This window comes from Nicotiana tabacum, chromosome 6 (genome assembly GCF_000715075.1).
Source record: "Nicotiana tabacum cultivar K326 chromosome 6, ASM71507v2, whole genome shotgun sequence".
Taxonomy (NCBI): Eukaryota; Viridiplantae; Streptophyta; class Magnoliopsida; order Solanales; family Solanaceae; genus Nicotiana; species Nicotiana tabacum.
The window spans coordinates 214209488-214233619 of NC_134085.1; the positions used below are offsets into that span (position 1 = coordinate 214209488).

Below are 24132 nucleotides of genomic sequence, written 5' to 3' on the forward strand. Positions count from 1 at the left end.
CTCATTGTTCATGTAGTGATTTATTGCTTAATGCTTCTAGACTTTATGATTACTTGCTTAAACTTGAGATTTGGAATGGAATCGTCCATATTGGGGTCATGTGCATTGTGTGATGTGAGGTTTCAATCACATTCTGTGCTATCATGTGTTTGTCTAGAACTTGCCATGTGTGTTAGTCGAAGCAAAATAAGTAAGCTTTGTGAGTCTAAGAGATGATGTAGGCGTTCCTTTGATTGTCCATTGAGCTATTATGCCACCATAAATAAAATTATCCTTAGATAGCTCATTTGAGCCTATAAGCTTTTTCTTTGGCACCCACATTACAAGCCAATTCCATTTTGTTCTTAATTAAATTTTGTTGAACCTTTACCTCCGAAAACACTTAAGTAACTAGAAGAGGACAAATGCACAATAGACTTTAAACATGTAATAAATTATATAATTAGGCCAATTATTAAGAGTTGAGCGACCGTAATAAAACCACGGAATTCGATAGTGCCTAGCTCACACCTTTTTCCAGGTTAACAGAATTCTTTACCTGGTCTTCTGTGTTCGTTGACCATAAATAAGAGTCAATTTCCTCGATTTGGGATTTTAAAATGAACTGGTGAGTTGGGACACCATCATAATTATTCCAAGTGGAGACTTTGAATTAAATAAATAATCTCATTTCGAATAATATAACTTTAATTGAAAAAACTCCCTTTCCTTCGGGAAAAAAGAGGTGTGACATCTCTGGCGACTCTGTTGGGAAAGAGAACCCAGAATATCTGGTTCAGGGTTCATAATTCGAGCTTAGAATAACTGTTATACTTGACTTTTATTTATTATATGATTTTTTACGTGTTTGAGCCTAATGTGGTAAATGTCGCTTTTTACCGCTTTGTTATTATTTGAACTGTATATAAAACTCTTACGAAACCCTTCTTCTCTCTGAGTTTTCTAGGAAACGTGCGCTTCGCGTGGCTTCTTTTCTCTTAGAGTCATAAGGTGAGATTTGGGGTATCTTTTGAGTGGAACCATAGAAAGGCCAAAAAGTGCATGTATGTTTTGGAAGATCATTAGTCGAGCAACCTAAATTTATGGAGAGTGTTGAAAAAAAGAGAAAAAATATATTTATAGAAAATACACCTCCTATTCATCATGGTCCGGGTTAGTCAATGCATAGTTTTACTTAAAGAAGAAGGGCCAAGTTGTATATGATTTCGTGACATTGCTTGAATTGGTCATGAAAAGTGTGTATTTAAAAGTTAAGTGTAGTGTATTAAAGTGCTTAGGAGGCTTAGTCACTATGCCCAAAATATATCCTACTCGTTCTTTAGCCTATATTACAACCCGTAAAGGCCTAATTGATCTTAGGCTTTACGAGCTTAGATTAGTGAAGATATACACTACGGGCAAGCCTATGGTACAACCGCGGAATGCACATAAATTTCTTTGTGAGAGTGAGTCGTTCTTTGTTCATATATGTGATGTCCTTAATTTATATTCAAATACATATTTGAATGTGGGGACAAAATACCCTCATATTCTTTGGTAGGCACATGATTCCATGACGGATAACTGACGTTAATAAACATCTCTTATTGGGTGAGTGCACGAGTTGAGAGTGCTTATTGGCGACGAGTCGGTCTTTGAGGTTGGGTGGTTATGGGTAGGTTGTTTGAGTGTTTTTAATTGGTCACGAATATCCCGGCATGTGAAAGTTGGGAAAGGTATGAATGCGTATGCAAGGGCTCAATTGTTGGTATCAATTATGGTCATAGGTGTAGTGTGCCGAATTGCCAAACGTTCCTCCGTTATATCATATCTTGCGTGCATTGTTTGGTTAACAAGGTTTTAGGTTGCTTGAGGACGAGCAAAAGCTCAAGTGTAAGGTGGTGATGTTAGGCTAAAAATTCGTATTTTCGCATGTAATTTGCCTTGCATTATACCGCAATCTTGTTAACTTTAGTGTAAATATTTGTGACTCGAGCATAATAATGGTGTTTATATGTGTAGGAGTCAATTTGAAGTGATTTGGAAAGCTTGCATTCAAAGTGAAGTAAAATAGAAGAATTTAGAGGGAGTATGAGTTTTGTGCCCAGGTTGGTGCCGGGCACCAACCAAAACCCAAAAGCAGAATAGTGGAAAATTTCGGCGTCCTGATTGGCGCAAGGTGCTAAACGAGACGGCTAAGGGTGGATTTCGTCCTAATTTGGCTAGGACTTGGTAGTTTCAATCCTACACGCCCCTAACATGTATAAAAGGGGTTCTAAACCTATTTCTTAGAGGAGAGACATTATTGGAAAGGCAAGAAGGCTACGAGAACACTTGGAAGCAACGACACAAGAGTTTTCTCTTTCGTTCTTCCTTAATTTGTATTTTAATGCTTTCAATTATTATCATGATTGTTAGTATGGTTATGATAGCTAAACTTTTGTTATCTATGGTTTTGATGGAACCTTTTGTAGGATGAATTCTTATTACGTTTTTATATAATTGAGCCGTTGGATTTCTCTACTTGTTCAACTACGTATTTGTTACTGTTGATTGAATGGACATTAATTGACTGTGCCTATTTAGTATGTATTGCTCGAGAGAGAGTACATATTTAGGTAGTTGTTGAATAACATCACTCCTAACGTATGTGAGAGATCAATATGGAGGGTTTAAAGGCGGGATTAGAGATAATGAAACCTTGGTGCGATCATAGTGAGCGGTAAATTAGTGCTAGATAGTGTAGTTCAAGAGAATACATCTAGTAAATTGTGGTAGTTGCTCGAGAGAGAGCTACGACACGCAGAGTACTCACGATCGATAGAAAATACTTAGGCAAAATTATAGAAAACGTAGCGGGGATAATTCCGACAATTGGGGAAATCATAACTCTAGGCCTCCTTAATCTTGTCTCCAACCCTTAGTATCTTTAGTTAATAATTCTACTTTAATTAGTTAGAAATAAATTCACAATCTTTATAACTTAGGAATTGTTCGAGCTTGTCTTCTTAGTGATAATAAACAGTTATAGCTAAACCTTAGTTCTCTGTGGGATTCGACTCTGGACTTGTAAACCAAATTATATTTGCAACGACCGCTTAGTACTTTTTATAAGGCATAGTTGGGCGTGATCAAAGTTCAGCTAGCATTTCTTCGTAAGCTTCGTCTTCCTCTGGTTGTGATTCAGCAAGTTCAAAATTTCTTCTTTCCGAATGGATCCAATCTCTGAAAAGTACTGATTTTTCCAAGCTCTCCCTCATAGACGCTCTATAATCACCGAGTTGAAGTCTTGCTTGACTGAAAGCGCTCTCTGATGCCACTCTTAAAGCTTGAATAGTTAAAATGTCTCAGGCCATCCTTGAAAGAACCGGAAAGTATTTTTCTTTGTTCTTCCACCATTACAAAAGGTTAAAGGAGCCGAGGGGATTCACTTTCTCAATTTCCTGTGACAAATAAACTTCAAGCTTATTTAATTGTGAAAAATCATTACTACTAAAACCTTGCCCAAACACTAAGTGCTCTTACTCCCGCTGTTCTTTTAGATGATTGAGAATCAGAAGAAGAAGGAGTTGGAGTATTTGGTCTAGCATGATTTAATGCAACTTGATAAACATTATAAATAGTTTGAGCACTAATTGAGGCTATTGCTTCCGGAACCATTATAAACAGCTGCATACCAAAATTGAGAACCTCCTAATTTCATACAAGGATTTAACAAAGCAGCAACGCCATAAATAGGAGAAATATGGAAAAAAAAAAATTTTAAACTTTTTTCTCATAAAATCAATAGCAAGTTTATAAATTTTTTCGCTCTTTAAAAAATGAGCAAACAAATTAGCAAGTTCTGCAATATAAACTAAACAGTTAGAAATAGTGGGATAATATTGCCCAGAAAATTCATTTGTATCAATATGATTTTTTTTAAAAAAAAAAAATCAACAAGCCTTTTAACATTAGCCCAATCTCCATTCGTAAGGTGCTCATCATCATCACTTACATGTGCATTAAAATGTTGAGTTTATGGTGTTTCTATATTCATATACAACAACCAAACTTTCATACATATAATTCCATCTAGTTGGACAAGGTTTAAGAATCTTTCTTTCTCTTAGGCCACATTCATCGCATCTTTAAAAATATTCTCTAAGTCTACTTCTACGGTTTGAATAAAAAAGCCAGTTAAGAGCTATTTTAACATTTTCAATTTCAATATTTAAAATTCTCATACCATCATCCACAATTAAATGTTAAATATGACAAATACATCTAACATGAAAAATGTTACTAAATGCAGGATTTAACGTTGTGGTAAGCAAGTCTATTACATTTGTATTATTAGTAGCATAATCCATTGAAACCGACATTATTTTATCACTAATGCACAAAAATATCTGCAAATATCTATAACCGTATTAGCAATAAACTGCCCTATGGGACGTGAATTAATTATTCTATAAGCAGTTATGCGCTTTTGCATTATTCATTCCTCATCAATCCAATGACTGGTAACAATAAGGTAATCACAGTCGTTATCACTTCTACCAATATCAGTTGTAATAGCAACACGACAATTTATATGAGTAAATAAATAGCGCAAATATTGTTCATATTCATCTCTTTACGGTTGTACGAGGAAAACTTTTATAAGTAGGATTAAAAAAACTTCTAATATAATGCACAAAGTTAGGGTCATAAGGAAAACTATAGGGTGAACATATAACAGTTACTATTTTTGAAAATTCTTCCCGATTTTTTTGGATCATAATATAAAATACCACTGGTAACAGTATTAATTCCAGGTTGAAATTGATTTGAACCGGTGCTAGGATCAGCCTGACTAGGAGTAGGTATACTTTTCCCCTCAACCAAAGCTTTCAGACGAAGATATCCAACTCTATCTTGAGGGTATTTTTTTATGTGTCTAGCCAAAGTTAACTTCCCCCTCCCCCCGCGATCCAAAACATTTAAAAGCTAACTCCGTACCACACGTTTTACGCGTAGCTTTATTTTCTGGAACTAGTTGAGTAAAAAATGGCTAAACAGGAGATGTTTCCGTTCGTTTGGTAGGTTGTCTAGAAAAAGTAGGGGTAGTAACATGAGTATCAGATGGGGCATCATTTGGATTAGCAGGGTTATCACTAGTTGGGTTAACATCAGGAGCAGGACTAGTTGGTGTATCATCATTCGGTTGAGTTTCATTAAGATCAATTTCCTCATCATCATTTTCATCAATCGTATTATAATTATTAGAATAAAAAATATTCATTAATTTATGGTCTAATTGTTCATCGGCTGCAATATTATGGCAAAATTGACTCTCGGTAAATTGTAATAAACTATTTTTGCTATCAAGAATAGTAGGTGTAGAACGAATATGGGGTTTGGATGGGGGAGCCAGGGCCAGAGTAGGAGGAACAACATGACCACTAGATTCGTCATTCTTAGATTTTCCCTTATTTTTACCAATTTTTTTAAGGAAGCCATTTTAACTAATCAAGTAATAGCAAATAAATAAAACAAACAAAACTATAATATTAAAACTTAAGAGTTGGAATGAGTTTACCGAATTGACGAACAACTTGTTGAAAACTGATTATCGTTGAAGACTTCAATTCACCAGCTTCACAATTTTTTCACAAACTGTAACAACCTCAATACTTTTTTACTATTTTTTGGAATAAAGTAAGCAATAGTAGCAAGTATAGAAGAAAATTAGAGAGAGATTATAATAGATTGATATTGATTTTGTAAGAAAAATAAAAGAATGAGGGGTATTTATAGTTGAAAATAGAGAAAAAGTATAATTACAAAAAGTTTGGGGTTAAAAAAAAGTTGGTAAATGACTATTTTCTAAATAGCCAACGACTATTTTTTAAATTTTCCAAACGGCTATTTTTTTTTTAAATTACCGCTGGGACAGTCCCTTGGCAGGCCAAACGGTCCCGATCCTACCGGTACCGACCCATGAGACAGGCCAAGGCCCACATATACCGGTCCCGACCCACTTAGCCCATTTGAACTGCGGTCTCGGGCCGGTCCCGGGCCTGGACCGGTCCACTTGCCACCCTTAGTCCCAAATCTATTAAAGAAAGGTTTTCTGATTTGACAAGGACTATAAGTTTTCCGTTACCAAATCTATTAGGACAATGAATTTTCCTAAACCTATAGGGATTATGGGTTTCCTAAAAATACAAGGAAATAATCCAGGCCACAAAATAACAAAGTTGATTGGGCTAAACTAGCCTATGTACGCTCTTAACATGTTGTGATATTATCCGCTTTCGACCAAGCTCCCCAAAAAGCCTCACACCATTAAGAGATCCCTACACCTTATATGTAGGCTCCTAATCTTTTCAGCTACCAATGTGAGACTTTATTCGCTCACCCAACAATCTCCCCCGCGACTTAAGTTCCACGTGGCTCACTACCACGATTCACGGGTCTTCCCCTCGAACTAAGTTCCATGTGAGATTGACGTATGTCACCCATATTGTTAGCGTATTATGGTAATCAAAGCTCGTAACTAGCTTCTTCTTGTGTGCGCCCCGGCCCTGCACCATCACTTTGCCATCTTCATATTCGTCTCGTCGAACCTGAGCTCCGATACTAGTTGATTGGGCTAAACTAGCCCAAATACACTCTTAATATGGTGTGATATTGTCCGCTTTGGACCAAGCCCACACGATTTTCCCCAAAAGCCCTCACACCATAAAGAGATCCCTACGCCTTATATGTAGACTCCCAATCTTTTCAGCTACTAATATGAGATTTTGTTCACACACCCAACAATTGAAAATAGGACTAGCAGACCTTAGTTTGTCTTTTATGGTTAACTTAACTAATCATGTGGTCCTCGTGCAATATGATTATTACAGTTTTTGGTCTCTAGTTTCTCTAGTTGACATATAAAACTTCTCCAAATTGCTTAATTTAAATTGTTTGGTTAGGCTTAAAATGTTTTTCTTAAGAACGCAAGGCAAAGACATATTAGCACAAATAATTGCTATGAAATGAAGGATGAGAAAAGGACATGGTCGCTTGCTATAGGAAAATAAACACTAAGAGCTGGAAACTTAATATACTAGCTAAAAGACAAAAGAGTGGAACCAGATAATAATATATGCAAAAAGGTCATTGTTTAGTCTGGAAAATTCTGCAATTTATCTTTATTTGATGTATTCAAGCGAAATTTTGTTAGTGAACTCACGTGCTTAGAGGCGGAGCTAGTATTTGAATCTTATAGGCTTGATATTATAATTTTTTCAAATTATTAAATTCTAAATTAGTAATTGTATATATTTATTGAATTTCTTAATACAAATACAAAGTTTGAACACAATTATTTGAATCCCTAATGTTCGAATCTTAGTGATTTGATAACGAGTTTTGCCAAGCTGGAAACCTTTTTTTATGCCTAATTACTAGTTTGCAAAAGGAGATTATATATATATATATATATAAATAAATTGTAGTAATTTCGCTACTTTGTTTCCTTCCTTGAAGCTATGCCGGATCGGTGGATTCAAACAACCAAGTAGCTCCACCCCTATCTGATAGAACAATCTCCTTATTCTCTTTTGCAAATCCTCCACAAAGACAAGACTGGAACCATTTATAGTAGAACTTTATCTACGACTATAATTTCCAAATTAGTAGAATTTGGGAATCCTTTTGTAAATGGCTCTACTAATATCGGCAGTATGGTAGAACAATCTATGAATGAGCCCAATAGGGCTCTCTATCCTTGTAATAGTACTAACTAATTTATAATAATAATTTCGTATTTCCATAAAAAAAAAAAAAAATTTGAGTTACAATAGCAAGAATGGAATAGTGTAGTCTACTATCGTCCATTTGTTTTTCTTTTGTATGTGGTCACTGCTATTCAATTATATTCTTTTTTTCTTCTTTTTATTTTTTGTATAAAAAAGAAAAAAAGGAAAAAAATACTGGAAGGATAAGATGAGAATATAATGAGGATTCAAGACTTGAAGATTGAAGGCAAGTCACGTGGAGAAAAATTGGGCTAACATTTTTCGGCCAAATCCAATAACCAATAAGAAACGTTATACATATTCTGGGCCTTAAAGTAGACGATTCTCTTCTTCAATCTGTACTATCACATTTACAGATCTCTAGATGACGTGGCTTCTCCTGTATCTCTAGCCAACTATCTCCTCAACCACCCACCCCCCTTCAAAAAATATCCCAAATATCTTCCTCTCACATCGCTCTTTTTGATCTTTTCTCTTTTCACTTTTCACTTTTTCTTTCACTTTTTCTTCCACATTCCACGTATTACATTTCACTATCTTACGCAGCGTGCCAGCTACGCTCACCTCATCTAATCTGTACCGTTGATTTCCCGCATTCTGCGGTTCAGATATTTTCAACCCCTACGCGGCGTACTTTAGCTTTCACCATCGACCTAAAAAGTGCTAGTATTAAAATTTAAAAGTATTTATTTTTCGTCGGCCTGAAAAAGCTGGAACTTTGAGACAACCACTCAGAAGCTTACCAGCCAGAGGAGACTCTACTTTTTTACTTCATTTTTATTTTTCTAACTTGAGTTTTACTCTAGGTAGGTAGAACAGATAGGAAGTTTGTGTACAGATTTGTCGAAATTAGTTCTTGCTAACGTGCGCCGGATCGGTCGACGAACGATGCTGTTTGAGAATTTATGTATTTTTCCGGTCGTTAATTCCCTCCGATGTGCCCGGAGATGTTGCTACTTGTTTATTTAGCACAGCATAATAGCAGAAGCACTTTTTATTTATTTTTGCAGTATTAGGTGAAAAGAGATGTATATCCTTGGATTGGATAAGTTGACTACGTGATCCGCTAAATGAAACCAGCTGAATTAGAAACCCTAAGTTTAATTTTTCTGGTTTCTAATTTTTACTTGTAGTGAAGAGTGTGGAAAGTGCTTGGAATGGAGGTTTTGTAGCATTAATTTACGGGGGAGTGGGGTTTTGAGCTGGAATTCTGAAAACTGTTGATTTTTAAGTATATTGTGGGAGATTATGGAGAAGAGGGAGATTGTTAAGAGTGGGGAAGGGTTTATTGATAGGAGCAAAGTGCGGATTTTACTGTGTGATAACGATGCCAAGAGCTCTCAGGAGGTTTTTACGCTCTTGTGCAAATGCTCTTATCAAGGTAATATCCAGTTATCGGAGCTCCTAGTTTATGATTTTTGTTAGTATATTTTATCATTGACAGTCTTATAAATGTTTTTTTGTGGAATTTGATTCGAGATGATTTATGTTTTTCCTGAAGCAGGTGTTAGAATTAATGTGAATTAAGTCCAGATGATTTATGTTTTATTTCTAAAGCTGGTTATAGAATTAATGTTAAATAAGGCCTTATAAGTACTCTTGTTGAATGGAATAGTTTTATTAATTTTAGTTTAACTCCTGTTTAATCGTTTATATAGATGATCGATCACTTGCTTTATCTAACATGAGCTCTGATGTTCCTAACTTAAGCATGTTACTTCCTGTTGATCTTATTGAAGATTAGCATTCATTGTCTCAGCTCAAAGGTTCAACCATCTGTACTTCTTCCCCCTCCTCCAACTGAGGAAACAAAACAAAATAAGAAGAATAAGGAAAAGGAGAGTAGAATTGAACCTTTAAAAAGGAAATAATTAGCTTATACTGGCTTAGTTGGTATGCATTAATTTCCATCTCAAAATACATGGTTGAATAAGAATGAAAACAAAACTAAAGGATGTAGGGCAATTGGGCGCCAGCGGTGGCTGGGGGAAGAAGCTTGTCTTAGTAAGTTACCCTTGTTTTTTGATCCTAGGTCAATCTATAGTTGGCTACTTGGCTTATAATACACATGGTATTTTAGAAGGCAGCATTGAATGTTCTTGCGTTGATTGTGGTGATTTTCTCCTTGCAGTGACTTCGGTGAGGTCACCCAGGCAGGTGATTGATGCACTGAATGCTGAAGGACCTGATATTGATATCATCCTTTCTGAAGTTGACCTTCCTATGTCTAAAGGATATAAGATGCTGAAATACATCATGAGGGATAAAGAGCTGAGGCGCATTCCAGTGATCAGTAAGCATAACTTTTATAAATTGTAACTTGATTTCAGATGTACTTATAAAGAATGGTAAAAAATTAATTTGTTTTTTCCTTTCCTAGTGATGTCATCGGAAGATGAAGTCTCTATTGTTGTCAAGTGCCTCAAATTTGGAGCAGCTGACTACCTTGTAAAGCCTCTCCGCACTAATGAGCTGTTGAACTTGTGGACTCACATGTGGAGAAGAAGGCAAATGGCACGTTCTTTATTTCATCGCTTAACAATTCTCTTTCCTTGCAATTGCATTTGTTTTACTTGAAAGATTTATCTTTTAGCAAGATTTTGGGAGACTTAGGCTAAAGGTAAATAGAAGGGCTCTAGGCAAGGGCAATTAGTAAACCACTCTTGGAATAGTATGTTCTTTTTCTTAACTTCTGATGATATGTTTCACTGTCTTTTCATTTTAAAGGATCTATTATTGTGGCATGATCATAATGGAGAAGCAAACGATGTCTGAGCCCCAATTCTTTTTTCTTTTTTACACCATTTTTCTTAGGATGCATGCAAGGAATTTTTCTACTGCTTTAACTTTTTAGAATGTTATCAATGTCAACATCCATGTAATATTCTAAATGTTTCTCTTTGTTTCTTGTACAGCTTGGACTAGCAGAGAAGAACATCTTAAGTTATGACTTTGATTTGGTTGTATCAGACCCCAGCGATCCTAACACAAATAGCACTACTCTTTTCTCTGATGATACCGATGATAGGTCCCGGAAGAGTGTCAATCTGGAAGCATGTCCCTCTATTCAGCAAGAAGACGAGGTATTATTGCCTGGAAGACCATTTTCTCATAACATTACCTATAAAATCCATTGTTTTACTTGTATTTTATCACCATATTCAAGGTGGCTTTTATGTGTGCTATCCTGTGACTTGTTCTTTTGAAGTCTGTTATTTGGAAGATAGCTTCAGGATTGAAAGTTGTCCTAACTAAGCGGTGGCCAAAACTTATTGTGACTTGTTTTGCGGGAGAGGGGTTAAATTTACAAAAGTTAATACCTTCACTCTGCTTGGCTGAAACATTCTGTTTCCTCCTTCATGGAAACTGGAAGATAAATTTGTCATAAGACCTTTGACTAATTGAGTTGATGCAGGTGATACTTCTAGGTCTACATTCTTACATTTATGGTTTCTTTGGCAAGAGACCCTTTAATTTGAGCTTATCTATAGAAGAATTTAGACCATTGTAAAAGGGTGTTATTGCTAAAGCAACTTAATTTTATATGTATAAAGAAGCGCTAAAGGAAATAAATATCAAACATCTAAGTACATTTTAACAACCATTATGCACATATTGTTTTGCATCAATTCCATGTGACATACAACAACCTGGAAGAATGCATTTACTAATTTAGAGTGAATAAATGGGCTTATTGCATCCTTACACCCAACCTTTGGAAAAACAAATTATAGACTTAACATGGGATTGCATCCTAATCAGACAATTATTTATCAAAAAAATATTCTGACAAATAGAAAAGATATTCATATTGCAAATATTGTGGGATGCGCCGGTGCTGCTTCATGATTGTTCCATTCATATGATATTACCTGTGTTAGTGCCAGTTCTGTGAACCAGTTACTGTTTTAAAAATTACAACAATAATTTGCTTCCTGAATGTTAATTTTTAAATGGTTAGTTTTAAGTAATTTCCTTCTGATTAGATAGTAAACTAACATATGATGGGTGTGCGTCTCCTGTCTGTCGGCCACTATATTTTCAGGTTAATGCTTCCACTGCTGCTCCTATAGAGACTGCCATTGTGTTTCCATCTGAGTGTCAGTCTGATGTGCCAGGAACTAATGAACGGCAGACAGGTCAGTGGTTCACATGGCTTTAAGTTACTCATTCTTCTTGATTGTTGATATAAATGAGATCCTACTTCCCATATTTGCAACCTGAGGAAAATGGCGAGTAAATGATCGCTATAGAAAGTGAATACTACTACCTTTCAATAATCTAATTTTTCCCAAGATCAAGCCTATTGAATCCTATTTGATAGAGGAACAACAGTGGCTTGAGGGCGTTAGGTTACCTATTACATATTGCAAACCCATATCCAGTACTCAACCCCCCACCCCCCAAAGAACATGCTTCGCCACCCCAAAGATGTGTGTGTGTGTGTGTGTGTGTGTGTGTGAGAGAGAGAGAGAGAGAGAGAGAGAGAGAGAGAGAGAGAGAGGGAGGGAGGGAGGGAGGGAGGGAGGGGAGGGAGGGAGGGGGGTAGCTTGTTACAATTGTTTGGGCTGCATTTTCAATTTTCCTCCATGCTTGAAAGGTATTCAAAAAGGCGTTCGAGTATATTTCTGTTGCTTTTAGCCTGAACTTGTTCTGCATTTTCTCATTCTTCCAAGCTTGAAGTTATCTAGATCCTAGGCATTTGAGTACATTTCTGCTGTTTTCGTGTGAAATTGTAGTGTTTTAGAACTCAATTATTGAAGCATAAACTATTTATTGGAGATGCATGGCATGCCTAAGGTAGTGTCAGTGGAAACGAGTAACAGAAGCAGGCAAGTCTGTGAGTAGATTTGCCATATGTAGAGGAAACATTTGAGTTCATCTTGTATTCCTTTGTCTAAAGTCTGAGGATGATATTAAGAGAATGGTGTTCTTTATTGTTGGAATGATTTAGGGCAGTCATTGAATTCATGTTAACTGAAACTACAGTTGCCTTTACATATTGAAGGTCTTCAAATAGCCTTATAGATGAGTGACTTAATGAGCAACTTCAATTGTAATCTCTGTTCTAGAGTTCTTGTATTGTTTTATGTAACAGATCCTGAGATTGATTGCTACAGGTGATAAGCTTTGCTGTTTATGCTCCTGAGAATTATAACTATCTGAGATGAACCTTCCCTATTTCTTCAAATGGATTTAAGTTTAACATACTGCTTATTGAACAGGACAAATTTCCTTATTTCCTAAGAAGAGTGAACTGAAGATAGGTGGGTCCTCGGCCTTCTTTACCTATGTCAAATCAGGCGTTCTTACAACCAATGACCAAGGAACAACCTGCACCCACGAAAATGTGCCTCAGTTGAGAATTGAAGAGAAGACTAATGCAGTCGATGGGCATCTAGAGATTGAAACTCAAATGCAAGTAAATGGAGATGCAGTTGAAAATAATTCACAAGGCGATGACTATCCAAGTAGTAACAGTTTTCCAGAGTCGTATTCCATGGAAAGGTCCTGTACTCCCCCTTTGTCATTAGAGTTAACGCAACAGAGGAACTCAAAGATGGAGGAGTTCTCGCAGGTGTACATGCATCCACGCAATGAAGCTCAGCGTGATGCTGTGAGTTTTCATGCACAAACTGCTTATTCCTATTTTGTTTCTGGAGCAATGAATCAAGTCATGATGCCATCACCACATATTTATCAGAAGAACCTGCAAGATCTCCACAACCATGCTAATTCAGCTGTACTTCCTCCATACAACCATATGCCTCCTTGTCCCCCTCATATGCATGGGATGGCATCATTTCCTTACTACCCTATGGGCCTATGCTTACAACCTGGCCAAATGCCAATACCGCATCAGTGGCCTACAATTGGAAATTTGCCTTCGGCTGAAGGAAAGGGGAGCAAAGTTGATCGTAGAAAGGCAGCACTTATGAAGTTCAAACAGAAGAGAAAGGAAAGATGTTTTGACAAGAAGATCAGGTATGTTAACAGAAAAAAGCTGGCAGAACGGAGACCTCGTGTGAGGGGACAGTTTGTTAGGAAGGTCAATGGTGTGAATGTGGATCTTAATGGGCATCCTGCTTCAGCAGATTATGATGAGGAGGAGGAGGAACAAACAGGAAATTTTGATTCACCTGAGGATGATCAATCGATGTGTCTATGATGATTGCAATCTTGTGGAAGTTTTCCCTGTCAATGAATGGCTTGGTTCTCAGAATTTCCTGTGCCGGAGAGCTATTATACCTCGAGGATGAAAAGATGCTTCAGTTTTGGTCAACATGCCCACAAATGGAACAGGCCAACTTGCCATCAACGACTTGGTCGACATGCATGATCAGTTGTGCAATGAGAAATTAAGAAATCCTCTGCTCTCACTGTTTTCAGTGTCATGTAATTGTGTGTTAACAAGGTAAAAATACATAAAGCTTAAGTCAAGATTCAGAGAAGCAATCCGGACAGGAGAAGTTAATTGTGCTATAGTGGCTCTTGCTTTTCCCATCTAATATCACCGGAATTTAGAATTCTTGAACTATAGTGAGGAAGCCAGAGCCTGTGATTTCACAGTCAAGCAAGGTAATGAAGTTCCAGTTACATTCTTTCTGGTAACTTTTTGAATTCTACAATATAAAAAAGGTTGGAGGCTGTATGTAACAGAGAGCTTGCATGGTCGACTATAAGATTCTGCCAAAGCTTAGCGTAATCATCGTTTGCTGCTTCTATCCCATAATGGTGCATGTCAGTAAGCATTAACGTAGAGATGAATTTCGGGCAAAAAATGGATCTCGTACGCGGAAGGTTGCGCGGGTAACAGAAAGTTGCATTAGCTCGGAAACACACTTGGGAACATTCTTGCTCCAAGTACAAAAATTGAAAATTTTACCAATACTTCTATGTTATTTTACAAAAAATTAATACTTTTATGCACTACACAACCCTAAATGTTTTCTGGGGACATACGTACCTCATTTGATTTAGTCCATTCTTTCTAAGCAATATCTGACCAATCACTGTCAGAGACGCTAAATCTCATTTAATAATATAGTGTCAAGGGAAAAGAAAAAAGAGGAACACAAGGGCGTCGGGTTTTAAACTTGGATCTGAAATGCTCTAGGTTTTTTTTTCAATTAGTACCAAAAGAGGGATTAAACTCTTGACAAAAAGAAAATTAAGAAGTTCATCCAAGACACAGATTTTACAAGTTGACAAAAAATCGTCTTATACGAAGTCCTACAGACGAAAAGTTTCCTAGATTACTGTTATCCGATCCATTCCTTCGGAAAGAGAACCAATAGTAGGTCAAAAGAAGTTGTTCATCTATGGAAAACTAGAATATGATTATACGAGTGGACTAAAGGCTAAAGCAAAGGGCGAGGGAGATGAAAAGTAAGGGAAAAAACACTATCAAACGCTGCACACTGTTAAATACATTTTACGGATCCCAGACAAGGATCACCAAATTCAGACATAGTAATGGACAAACACGGCAATTTAATATTATGACAATTGCCAGGGCAAAAAGCACATGAAAGTTGGCAAAACCACACCACAAAAAGACCGCAAATTGACATCACAATTATCATGTGAACTCAAGAAAGTGTACTCCAACAATACATGCTCTTCTTTTTTCTTTCTTTTTGTAACAAATGAGAAGCACGTAAATTCTGAAAGCCATCCATTGAGCTAATGGGCCAGCTTGAAGTAAAGAACTAACAGGATAGCCAGGACCAAGACAGCAATGATAGAACTGATGATCCATTTATTCCTGCTCATCCTTCTTGACATTGTAGTCAGTATCTTCTTGCTCCTGCTAATATTATCATCCACTCCATGAAGCTGTGAAGGAAGAAACTTACTGATCATCATATCTTCATTATTAGACATTTTTAACTCGAGCTTATTTCACAGATGCCTTTTTTAGCAAAGCAAATTTGAATTAGATCTGTCAAAACATCATCTGAAATTTTCACAACAGTGACATATCAGAATTGGAGGTTTTCCCTCTTCTTGTTCTCCTCTTAGTTTCTTATTGCCCAGACCGATTGGATGCACAAGACAAAAAATGGATAAAGGGCATACCGTGTCATGTGCATGCAGGAGAGACTGACGTTGTTGATGCAAATCTTGAAGAATTGAGACCCCTAGTTCCTCGGTTTCTAGCATTGTTTTTCGGCTCTCCCTGATCCTATCACTCGAATGATTCAACCTCTCTGTTGACATCATCAACCTTTGCCTTTGATCAGCAGACACCTATATGGCATTGAATTAAAATTTTGACCAAGCAAAAGCATAACCAATGAAGCGTCGATCAAAAAGTGAAAGAACGTTCAATCTCACATAAAAACTTCCACAGCATAAGATATCCATCCTGACAGTCACATTGATAAAGGAAATGATTGCTCGAAAAGCACACCCAAGCAATAAGCTAGCCATATGAAACTTCCATAACTTTATGTTTTATGTGATAACGACACAAAGTATTTCCTCCCTCCCAATTAATATGAATATTCTTTCCTTCATGTGACATTCCCAAAGTAGTTGACACTATTCCACTAGTAATCTTATTCTATACCGCTTTCACAATTTTCAAGATTACAAATTCGTTTAACTATTTAGCTTTTAATTCAGTGTAAAATTTGCTCGATCAGACTTGCTTTTCAATTATTAGTTTAATGTTTTTTTCAATATCATCAACATACTACAAGTCAAAATAACATCTTCCAGTCCAATACCTCTATAAAATGGAATGGACAGAGTATTACAGGTTCCAACATGCTTAAAAGCTTATACTATTTGCTATTCTCCCTCTTGACAAAAACAACACCACAATGGTTAAATTTCCCTTGTAAAGGAAAACCACTGCAATGACTCGTAAAAAAGAAAAAAGAAAAGAACCTAAAGGAAAAGAAAAGAACCTATTATTGAGATAGACCCTAAAGAGAAAGTTGGAAATGTAGACCAATAAAGTAATACAATGTGAGAGACGCACTATTGGTTCAGATGTCTGGGAAAACTACAATATTCGGTCTGTACGGTGCAATTATTAGCATGTCCTTTAAATTGAAGTAGCAATTGGAAACTATTAGCCAACGTCAATGAGAGTAATGAGAATTTACTAATCAATGCTTTAAAGGATTAAGATCAGCATAATGTTCCTTCATTAAACTGATTAGCTGGAAAGCGCAATATGGAAGAGGGGATTACCATCATAGTATCTGCCATCCCCGATTCCAACAACTCGTCCCTTGCAGCTTGGTTTGCATTTGCTGATGTGATTCTTTTCACTTCACTTTTTAAGTTGTTCAGATCACTTTTATATTCTCTTAACTTGGCAAGAAGCGTGGCCTTAACATTTGGAGGTAAACTCCTAGCTTCTAGGTCCATCTTGCGAATCTGGAAATGAGGATAAAAGAGCATTCTTAACCAAAATACAGAAACAAGCAAAAAAACAATTTGCGGCCAAAGTTATTCAGAATTACCAATGCTTCAGCATCATCTAGGCCAGCTTTTATTTCAGACACTTTTTGTTTCTTTTGCTCTGCAAGCGTGAAAAAAACATGCAGAAACAGTTAAAAAGGCAACAAGGAACTAATGGTCAAAGCCCACAAGCATTAAAAAAAGCTGTAACAGAGGTCTCAAACAGGCAGAGATAGGGTAATCGCAGATTAATGAGCCCTGTGATTAAGAAGTAACAGAAGCAACTAAAAGGCAACAACTGGCCTAATGGTAAAAAATGCACAAGAACACAAAAGCAAGCAGTATCAGAAGTTTGAAACAGGTTGAAATGGAACTTAATAGTAGCATTTTTTGGGATATAGTTCTGGAAGTCAAAGTCAAGAGAATGCTATCCCAAAGAATTAAGCCCAACAACCAAAATAACCTAACCAACTTTAGATAAGCTTACCAACCAATTGACATTTTATGAAAAACTACTTGGTTTTACAAGACCTATCGTGTAATCCAGCATTAGGAGCAGTGATACTTATTCTTTTCAATATTCTTTGCGATTTCAATACAACAATGACTACGTCTCATTCCCAAACAAGTCAGGGTCAGCTATATGAATCATCACTGACCGTGTTCCTCGTTTAAATTCCTCTCAGGCCAACATTATACAAAATAAAAATAAAAAACAAAAACTCTTCAGAAGAAAACAAGAATGCATTTTTCCCTTTTTGGGGTAAGTAAAGGAGCATCTTTTCGTAGAAAAAGGAGAAAATGGCTATATCTTTCTCACCTCCATCAAGGATACTAGCTGAGCTGCATTTCTTCGTTAAATTAGCAGAAAGCTCACAGTACTGCCTTTCATATCCTTCGAACACCTGACTCATTATGCCTTGCCCCCTTCTCAAACTTCACAAATACCTTCAGATCACATAAAATAACCGTAATTTCAACCAATTAACTATCTTTTTCTCTAAATTAGGTTCTCCATTGCAATAACAAGACACCAAAATGTGATCTTTTGATTCCATAAGATCATGATTATTCTTAGAGAACCGAAAAAATTAAAGCCGAAATTTATGATAATTTAGCAAATGTAAGTAGAATATGTTACTAGAAAAGGGATAAATTCATAGATAAGATAGATACGCACCTTGACTTGATCGGAAAAAGGAGAGAAATTCGCCGGCCGGTGATCGAAGAATCGGTGGGAAAATGGGTTGGAGCAATCGAGAATAATAGAATGATTTTTTGGTTGTCACCCACAGACGGGAACAGAATGAGTACTTGTTTAAAAGACTCTATTACCCTTAAAAGTCTAAGGACTAGTTTATTCCTGTTATTGTTAGGAGTAAGCAAATAATTTGATAAGGTTTTACCTAGTCTATCTATCTATATAGAATAGGAGAAGCAAATACACTACATTAAGACAAATGTCTTAACAACAAAAAGCCAAGTGGCATTGTTAAGACAAAATAAACTACTTTTCTAACTAACTTTTTTTTGAATTTTAAATTTTGAATTAATTGGTTACACTACTTTAATTAATAAATATAGATATCTTATAATCTATCTATATAGAATAGGAGAAGCAAATACACTACATTAAAACAAGTGTCTTAACAATAAAAAGCCAAGTGGCATTGTTAAGACAAAATAAACTCTTTTCTAACTAACTTTTTTTTTGAATTTTAAATTTTGAATTAATTGGTTACACTACGTTAATTAATAAATATAGATATCTTATAATTATGATAAAAAACGAAAATACAAAAAAATATTCTACTCATAATTCAAATTGGAGTTTTAAAATTATTTTACAATAAAAAAATAAAAAACTACCAATTCAAATTGGAGAGTAATTTCTTTCTAATATAGTGTGTGTGTGTGTGTGTGTGTGTGTATATATATATATATATATATATATATATATATATATATATATATATATATATATATATATATATATATATATATATATATTGGGAGTAGTTATTATACTAAATTTTTTACTTATTAATAATTCATATGTCAATTTAACAATATTAAAAAATGGATAATACAGTTAGATAACCAAGGAGCAAATATATATATATATATATACACACACACACATACAAGACTTATAAAAATAATTATAATTATTATGAGAAAATTCGTACATATACACATAACTAAAATCTTAATAAACAATTAGTCATAAATTAAGAATACTAAAAAACAAAATCAAATGATATCGTAAAAATACATATACTAATTAAACTTCTCATGTAGGACAATTTAGTTAATAAATAGAACTCATAATTTCATAACGAAAAATACAAAAATATAAAGAAATTATTAGGGTATTATAATACTAAAAAACAAAATCAAATGATATCGTAAAAATACATATACTAATTAAACTTCTCATGTAGGACAATTTAGTTAATAAATAGAACTCATAATTTCATAATGAAAAATACAAAAATATAAAGAAACTATTAAGGTATTATACATAAGATAATTTATTATATATAAAACACATTTTATTAATTAGAAAAAATATTAGTACATTTTTATAAAAATAATAAAATGCTTATCAATAATTTTAAACAGTATAACATAAATATAAAAATATATATTTCCAGAATAAGAAAATATATACGTATGTTCTACTAGAAGAGAAGTAGTATCAAAATATTTAGTCAATTGATAAATTAATAAAAAAAATTACATTAATAAATGTATAGTACTAAGTAATTGCTAATTTAATAAATAATAAACAATTAATTTGTTTACTATAATGCTTTGTAACCTTTGATTTTTTTTATAGATTTTATTATATTTATGTACACTATATTAAATAATAAAATAATAATTTATTAAAATAATATAATATATTAGGTCATAATTTTATAAGATTAATATTCCGTCAAATTATCCGCGCATCGCGCGGGTTCTAACACTAGTATTTAAGAACACATGACTTTATTTTCATATTGAGATTGTGATGTCACTTAAAAATTAAAATAATTTATTTCAAACTTATACTGGCGTCATTAAACTAAAAGTCTTGATAGTATTAGTCTATTTTGTGATTATTGAGGAATTTTCTTTTTCTACATCCAACTCATCCGCACCAACTCATTTACTAACTCACATAGCTCTTGATTTATTGTACTCCCTTCGGTCCACGATAAGTGATCAATTTACTTTCGGCATGCCCATTAAAAAATACAATTTTATACAAAAATATCTAGTATGATTAAACTACCCTTAATTAAATATTTAATGTGAAGAGTAAGAAAACTTTTTAGGGATATGTACATAAGAGTAATCTTGTAAAAACAAATTAAATTCTTTCTTAATTATATAAATAGACATTTATTTTAGATCAAAATAAAAAAGTAAATTGATCACTTATCGTAGACCGGAAGGAGTAATACTTTTTCTATACATGCCCGTTATTTATTACTATAGTGACTATAAGAGCTAGCGAGCTCTTTTTGTGGAAAAACTTTTTTTTTTTTTTATCGTTATTGCATGTTTGACTAAGATGGTATTTCAAGAAAATGCTGAAAACGAGATAAATATTCCATATACTTTTTCTTTTTCCACCATAAGCTGTAGGTTATGTTAGAAATTTACCGTCGCTTTTAGGGACTTGTAATGTGACCTACATATAAAGTAATAAATTATTTACTTTGTCTTCCAAAGAAAATAATATATCAGATAATATTATGTAGTTATACATGTGAGCACGTGATTTTTGCCCTATGAGAACTACTCCCAAAAATTCAAAATAAAATAGTTTTGTGTTGTTTGTAATTTATGTGTGTTTTGTCTGCGCATATTTATTTTATATTTTAAATGAGAAAAATACAAAAATATGTGTTGCATGTATATTTAGGGTTTAATTTTACAATTTAGGAATTAATTAAACAATCAAGTTTGTTTTACAAAATGGAAAAATCACAAAAATATGTACTTTGCATTCTTGCGCTAATGTCCGCATTATGTGACTTTATCTTTATTTGATGTTTGATTTCGTATAATAGCTATTATTATAAGTTAATGTTTAGTTAATTGTCAATCTTATAATTTAATTAGGATTTTTAGTTGGTAATTAGGAATTAAAAACAAAAGGAAAATTGAAGAAAAAGAAGGAACAAGAGAGGAAAATCGGATTGGGCTCAAATCCCTGGCCCAGTGGCATGTCCCAAACCCGGTCCAGGCAGCTCATCTCACAGGATGGTGAAATGACATAATATAGGAGCCAAACTACGTCGTTTCAATGGCAAAATCTCAGTCATTCAACCAAACCACATCCAACGGTCACAGATCAATACCCGTTTGTCCAAAGACCAACCCGGTCGACCCGTTTGTCCAGAGACCAACCCGGTCTTAAGAGTGTCCAAACGACACCGTTCCATTAAGTGAATTGATCCGAGACGTTGATCTTAATCGATCTAACGGCCTGGATCAAATCCTTCCCCCAGTATATAACCCTAAGACCGCCCCCCGCCCCCTTAGAACCCCCTATTCGTCTCTCTCAAAGGGTCTTCAGAGACCAAACCGCGTTCCACCGCTAACCGCCCGCCGGAAATCGCCCACGGCGCCAGTCAGTCATTAATGGCCACCCAAATAACACCCCCGAACCTTCTAGCCATCATCTCCACGAATCCATGTTCTGTTTGCTTCGAATCTCAACGGAACTCTTCAAATCTTAGATCGAAGAACTGACCCCTAACCCTAGTTCACCCAAACGCCTCCAACTTACACCTTCTGACCACCTGACCCCCCCGACCCAAATCCCATGTTAGTCCTGCTCAAATCAAGCCGGAGCTGGACGAATCCCAAATCGAACCCCCAAGAACCCTAGAAGACCAAAGGTTGAAATCTGTCCAAATTAAAGGATGATTTGGGGTCTAATCGACTTTAGTCGAAGTGTTCTCAGTTGAGAACACTCGATTAAGGTCCGTTCGACCTCAAAAATGGTCCAAGTCAGGGTCCAAGTCAGGGTCGTCCATGTGTCTGAGTTCTTGAGGTATTTTCCCTTTCTTATTTGTTCCGTTTTTGGGTTTGGTTATTCTGTTTACTTTGTTTAGTGTAGCTTTATTGATTTTTCAATTGTTGTCGATTGATTCTGTCTTTCTCTATCAGACCTTTTATTTGGTCCAGTTTTATCATTGCTTCTGTTTGCTGTCGATTGTTATGTGTTATAATTTGTGTAATCGATTGAATAAGTGTCGTCGATTAGTCTGGTATGCTTGAATGTTAGATTAGCATGATAATAGTCTAATTTTTGGTTCATGCTTGTCTGTTTCGCCTCTTGCCTCGTTTGTGTTCTAAGGTTGTATTAAAATGAGCTCGTTGGTATATTTGAACTTAGAACTGAGCCTGTTGGTATATTCAGTTCATTGAACTGAATTTATTGGTCATTTGTTATCCTGAATCTTTCAATACCCTTAAAGCCCTGTTGACTGTTTCTTCTTTTGTACTCCAATCTGATTAAGGCATATGCTCGTCTAGTTGATTTCAGTTCATCTGTTGCTGAGCTAAATATGATTGGTTCCCCAATATAGTTAGTTCAATATGTGCTGCCCTGAACCTTTAGTCTTCATTTTAATGCCATTTGATTCAATAGCTTGAATTACTAACTGATTTGAATTGGTTATAGCTGTTGTAGTTAGTTGGATTCAGTTTAGTTAGTGTGTAGATTTGAATAGGTTAGAGTTGAAAGGTTCAATGCAGGATGAAAGGAAGTGCGTAGGACAGTAATTTCAGGACTTTAGGGGGTAATTTGGGAATTGAAAACAGGGTAGTTTGAGTGTTCTGTCCACTAAGTATTAGAGTATCATTAAACTAATGAATTATTTAGTATTAATGGGGAACAAGACAAGTGTAGTGGGGAACAAAATATATACTAGTGGAATTAAAAGGAGATGATGGGCAGAATTAGTGAGAAAATTCTGCCCAAAGTGCTTTTGAAAGCTGAAGGGGCAGGGTCAGTGTTTGGATATAAATAGAGTCACTTAGGACATTGGGGGAGGGGTTTTTTTTTTGACAGGGGTTGTTCGAAGAAAAAGATCTGGAGAGGAGAGGTTTTACACAGTACATTTTTCTTTTACACAGTTAAAGGGTTGGTTTTTGAAATAGAAAATCAGTTTATTTTCCAAGCTTTTGAGTTGGGTCGGGCTATTCTTTTGGCTTGGCTTTAAGAGGGCAAACATTCTGAAAATCTGAAGTGGAAACTAGTGTGCTGTCTAGTAAAAATTGGTTTTTGGACTGTTTCCTGCTACTCTTTTGGTTTAAAGTTGGTTTCAAGTTGGGTTGACTTTGGGAGCTGTTATGGCTGTGTTGGTTTGTTTGTGTTGCTGTATGGTATAACTGGGGAATCCTTTTTAACTATTTTTCCTGAGTTGCTGCTAGATATCTGTTACTTTTATTGTTGTGATGTATCATCTGTTGTATTGCTACTGCTGCTGATCTCCCGCTTCTTCTCCATTGTATTCCATTTCCAGGTACACATTCTAAAAACCTGTGTCGATGTAAGCTCGCATTTGAAGTTGAAGTTGAGATGAAATAGAAGTTCAGCTGTCAGTTATATTTGACATGACTGTATAAATAAACTGAAATGGTTTCTTTATTACCTAGATTATCACTCGATATGTCTTGAACGTATATAAGCATATGATCTCGAGTAGTGGATGTATTTAGTTTTATGTTAGGTTAATAGGATAGTTAGATTAATTCCTGAGTTTTATGTTTTTTGGAAATAGTCCATTTTGGTAATTTCAGTTTTAACTTCTTTAATAGGACTATTTATTTACTACATTATGGCATGTTAAAATTGGCCCATAAAGAGTGGTGTGGTTATTTTGTTCAAGTTGTTCCAAGTAGAACGACGTTCTGCTTTCACTGTAAAATCAGGATGCTTACCTAATGA

General features: G+C 35.2%; 2 protein-coding genes across 2 annotated transcripts; one reads left to right on the forward strand and one right to left on the reverse strand.

The window, feature by feature from the left end:
• The first annotated feature begins 8398 nt into the window (after positions 1–8398).
• Positions 8399–14753, forward strand: LOC107818975 (two-component response regulator-like APRR1). The gene is made up of 6 exons (XM_016645054.2): positions 8399–9135; positions 9886–10047; positions 10135–10268; positions 10670–10837; positions 11800–11893; positions 12980–14753. The coding sequence occupies exons 1-6, from the start codon at positions 9003–9005 to the stop codon at positions 13921–13923; spliced, it is 1635 nt and encodes a 544-aa protein (XP_016500540.1). The 5' UTR covers positions 8399–9002; the 3' UTR covers positions 13924–14753.
• A 384-nt stretch (positions 14754–15137) lies between these two features.
• LOC107818974 (vesicle transport v-SNARE 13) lies at positions 15138–18513 on the reverse strand. The gene is made up of 6 exons (XM_016645053.2): positions 18355–18513; positions 17995–18122; positions 17237–17295; positions 16962–17150; positions 15837–16007; positions 15138–15593 (listed from the first exon to the last, which is right to left on the reverse strand). Exons 2-6 carry the CDS (start codon positions 18086–18088, stop codon positions 15441–15443), a joined length of 666 nt encoding a protein of 221 aa, XP_016500539.1. The 5' UTR covers positions 18089–18122; positions 18355–18513; the 3' UTR covers positions 15138–15440.
• Positions 18514–24132: the final 5619 nt, after the last annotated feature.